At 33.8% G+C, this 4,931-nt stretch overlaps 1 protein-coding gene across 1 annotated transcript in view; it reads left to right on the forward strand.

The window, feature by feature from the left end:
• Col5a2 (collagen type V alpha 2 chain) overlaps positions 1 to 4,931 on the forward strand; it is a 146,350-nt gene that overhangs the window by 112,253 nt on the left and 29,166 nt on the right. The window contains exons 30-33 of the mRNA XM_017798841.2: positions 513 to 566; positions 1,484 to 1,537; positions 3,279 to 3,323; positions 3,628 to 3,726. Of these exons, the coding sequence (XP_017654330.1) occupies positions 513 to 566; positions 1,484 to 1,537; positions 3,279 to 3,323; positions 3,628 to 3,726 (252 nt within the window). The remainder of the gene's footprint in view (positions 1 to 512; positions 567 to 1,483; positions 1,538 to 3,278; positions 3,324 to 3,627; positions 3,727 to 4,931) is intronic.

The raw sequence follows: 4,931 nt of genomic DNA on the forward strand, positions 1-4,931 counted from the left end.
TATTTTGATGTTATATTTTCATTCTTAGAATTTTAAAACTGTTTATCAGAAATATTTTAACATTTATTTGGGGGGTAGATCATCTTAAATAGCTTCTAAAATATCAACTTTGTTTTCTTTAGTCATTTTGAACATTTTAACCATGACTTTGAAGTCATGGTTAGTAATTCTTATGACACTTAGAAATAAACTGTAAGAGAAAATATAATTCTTAGGTTGGATTTATGAAATAACAGGTTTCCCCATATTCCATTTATAGTTGCCTCCAGGAGATTTATGTATTGACAAAAAATAAACATACTTTAAATTTCTTCTCTGCTTTTAAAAGACATTTTCTCACTAGGAGGTTCACCAAATAGTGGCATTTGATGACTTTTTATAGTAGTTTATTATCTGTCTAATGTGCAAAACATGATGTTGGAAGATATGCAGAGATCAGTCTTTCTACTGATTCATGCAACAGAATGCAGTGTCTGCCTGAATTCATGCTTCTGTTTTCCTTCTTGACTTAGGGTCTAGCTGGGGAAAGAGGCGAGCAGGGACCTCCAGGCCCCACTGGCTTTCAGGTACACACTGGTTTGGGTTCTCATTTCTTCTTCCAAGAATTGCTTTGTAAAAAAATATTTTTTAATAATATAAAAAGCTAGATGTGGTGACTCACATCTGTAATCTGGCACTTGGGAGACTGAGGTAAGTAGATGGTTAGGTGTGAGTTCAAGGCCAGTGTGTGCTACCTATTAAGTTCCAGGCCACTCTACATACAGCACAAGACTATACAAATTGAGATAATGTCTCAAAAAGTATATATATATATATATACATATATATACATATATATGTATATATATGCCTGCATGTGTGTGTGTATATATACATATATATATAGATAGTTGTTTGAAACCAGACATTTTTGTTCAAAGATAAGGAATGATTTTTTTCTGAAAAACTGAATAAACACAAAACTATTAACAAATTAACAATAATAAAATGTTCCCAATATCACAACAAGGCTCGTTAAACTATTTTAAAGCTTATGTGGTTTTATTGGCACAGTCACTAAAATTTATTGAACAAATTATCATGATTTATTTTCATATACTGTGCATCATTTGAAAGCATAAAAATCATACTGGTGAAAAACTGCAGACCTTACTTCCAATGATGCTAGGAGGCTCAAATATTGTCCTGGAGCCATAAAACTTGGTGAACTCAAAGGAATTTATGCTACATTATTATCTCATTTTTGCCAAGCAATGCATAAATAAATAAGAATCGAGCCCCATAAAATGAGCAGCTCCTGTGTTTTCTAATGACTAGCTTTCCTAATGTGTTTGAATGATATTTTTATATGTTCTACTTAAAGTGTCTGCAAAGTGTCTTTTGCCATGAAGACTGCATGAATTGTAAAATGTGGATTATTGACATCAGTATCTGATTAAGCCATTACTGAATCTCAAGTTTATTCTCTTATTTTTTATTGTAGGGTCTTCCTGGACCTCCAGGGCCTCCTGGGGAAGGTGGAAAGCCAGGTGATCAGGTAAGTTTTCAAATAATATTAAAGCTATACATTGATGAATGATAATATTACCTTTATGGGTGAAACTTCAGATTTAATTTATGCAGTCATCTCTTTAAATATTCAAAATAGCCCTAGGTACAGTGTAGCATTATTATGTCCATTGTACAGATGAAGAAACTGAGATACTCAGATGTTGTATAACTTTCCCAAAGTCACACAACTCATATTAACTGAACTCAACTCATCTGCTTCCTATATAACTTTTTTTTCTGGTCTTTTTGAGACAGGGTCTCCCTGTAGCCCCAGTTGGCCTGGTACTCGCTATGTAGACCAGAATGGCCTCTGTCTCATAGAGATTCACCTGTCTCTGCCTCCTGAGTGCTGAAACTGAAAGCATGCACCAAAACACCCGACATGCTTTCTATATATCTTAAACTACAGAATTTTACTGGATGATTTTAGCCTTAGGAATAGATATGATCATTTTACTGGCACATAGATTTACTTATTTTTCTTTAAGTGATTCATTTGTTTATTACCATTCAACATACATTTGCTGAACATTATTTATGCTTTATGCTTGGTTCTATTATGCATTGGACTTTATCAGCTAAACAGATTGGACATGAACTGTGCTGTTATATTACAGGATAGTAGGAGATAGTGACACAGGAAAGCAATTATAATACAATTATGATTGAAATGCTCCAGGAGGAGAGTCAGTAGATTAACAGAAGCTTGAAAGTTTCCCTTAATTGAGATGTTTTAGGGAGTGCTTTGCTAAAGAAGTATCTTGTATATGATCTGAAAGATGAATGATGGCAAAATTGGAGAAGGGAAGGTTAAAAAAAGTACTCCAGGAAATGGGAATGACAGGCGCAAATGCTTGCTGATCAATTTAAGGTACTGAAAAAATTCAGTTATGCAGTACAGTGTAAGAAGGGTCCAGATGAGGCTGGAGGAGGGAAACAGAGTCTAGGTTAAAGGGAGTCTTAAACTGGGCCTAATTTGTTCATGATTGGAGTCTAGGAAGTTGATGAAAAGCTTTTCAGTAGGGAGTGATACCATCAGATTTCAGGTTCAGGGAGATCACAACATAGCAAGGACAATTCACTGTAAAAAAAATAAGTCTAGAGGCTGATGTGATGAAGTTCCCATCTTTGTTAAGTGGAGAGCCTTGAAATAGCACTCTTTCCTTTAGAGAACAACCAAGTGCTTACTGTAGATATGACTGCTATATTGATCCCACAATTCCTAGTGGAGTGAGATATATACATTCAATACCTATATATGTGTATATATCTACATATGTATATGTAGATACAAACAATATTTACTAAATTATATGTAATTAGATTAGTTGAATTTACCATATCTTAATTGCTTTTTTATATTACATCTCTCCTATTTAAACTTTTTAATATTTTGTTAGGAAATAAAAAACATTTAGAGTATGTTTTGTTGTCTTTGTGAAACCTAATTCATTATCTTTATGAAAGATATTTGTCTACATTCTCCTTGCAAGAAAAATTAAACCTTCAAATGTAATATAAATCTGGAAAAACAATTTCTATCTAATAGATATCATATTCCCTCACTAATGATAGCATACATTTTTCATTCTTTAATATTTATTTTGAGCTTAGTCAGCCTTCTAATGGTACACTACAGGAAATTTGATTTTGGATCTAGAAATAGTTCTAATAGTGTAAGAGCTAGCTCAAAGATTTTCCTATGTTTTTCCAAAATGTATTTATAGGGTGTTCCTGGAGAGCCTGGAGCAGTTGGCCCATTAGGGCCTAGGGTAAGTATTTTGTGATTTACTTCCCACTGGCTACAGTTTAGAATGAGATTTTTTTTTATTTAAAAGGTGATTTATTTTAAATATTTAATTCTACTGGATAAAAAACAACCTTATGGGAATATATTGTCTCATGAAAGTATCATATCCTTAATTCTAGTTCATTTCTTAGAACTAAATTTAAAAATTCAGCCATTGTACTGACTCTATTCTAAATATTTCTCCAGTAGAATCTACTGTACAGAAACATTTTAACTCAATTTTGTGTTATATATTGAATTTATTTGACATCCTCATGACATACTAGGGAGAAAGAGGAAATCCTGGAGAAAGAGGAGAGCCTGGAATAACTGGGCTTCCTGGTGAGAAGGGGATGGCTGGTGGACATGGTCCTGATGGTCCAAAGGTAAGTACAGCCCTGACCTAGGCTTTTCAGAAAGAACTAATATTACTGCCCCAAATCCCTGGTTGATACTGGAATGCAGGGTTATTTTGTTGTTGTTGTTGTTGTTGTTGTTATTGTTGTTTGCTTGTTTGTTTGCAAGATAGTTTGATTGAATTATTTTCTTTTTCAACAAGTCTTTAATGAGTGAATATTAGACTTTATCCTGCCAACTAAAAAATAAGACAAAGGGATCTATGATGACAATAATTGATCAGGGCTTGGGATGATACATTCTCATACGCAAAGCATATTCCTAATGTTTATTTGTATAAATTTTGTGGATAACATCCATTAATGAACAGAGACAAGAAGTGGAAAATTGCATAATTCTTTGGAGTTACTCTTTATCATAGGCTGACTAGACCTCAGTAGATGCACTTGCATCTGGGGACACTAACTTGACACAATAGTCCTTAACACAATGACAGAATGCATGAATTCCAGTGTGGGGGGAGGACTCTAGGAGGATGCCAGTGGGGAAGGGGATACAAAGATGATTAAGATGTGCCATACGAAATATACAAAAAACCAATTAAAAATTTATAGAAACAAAAGACATCAGTATGCTTTCAAGTGCCATTTCCTGATTGGTTGAAGATAAAGTAAGCAATTTCACTTGTCTAGAGCTATGACAAAGATAGGGTTTTCTCTAGGATCTATGACCTCTCCAGCCATGTATATTTGGCTATATTTACGGTGTCACCTTAATAGATCTATGAGTTCCCTCCCACTGAGAGGACTTTAAGTCCAATTATATAGCTGTTGACAATCCCATAAATAAAAGTGCCATTACTGCACCAATAGAGAAAATTTGCTGTACGATTTGATGTGGTTATTAGGCTTTATATCTAAGTTGAACCATTGATTGATTTTCTCCTTAGCAGCTTACATAGTATCCTCTAGAACTATGAGAGCTAGTCTTCATGGAGAAGACTTCCATGTCAGTTCCTGGTCCATTGCTCCAAAGCTCAAGAAAATAATGTTTAAAATATTTTTCAGCATTTCATACAATAGTACTGTATTTATACAATTTCCACCCCACCATTCCACTCTCCAGGTCCTCCTATGTTCCCCACACCCCATCTCAATTTCTTCTTCCTTGATTATTATTGTTACATATATATATATATATATATATATATATGTCTATTATATACACACACATA

This window comes from Nannospalax galili, unplaced genomic scaffold (assembly GCF_000622305.1).
Source record: "Nannospalax galili isolate Female #2095 unplaced genomic scaffold, S.galili_v1.0 scaffold115, whole genome shotgun sequence".
In the NCBI taxonomy this organism is placed as follows: Eukaryota; Metazoa; Chordata; class Mammalia; order Rodentia; family Spalacidae; genus Nannospalax; species Nannospalax galili.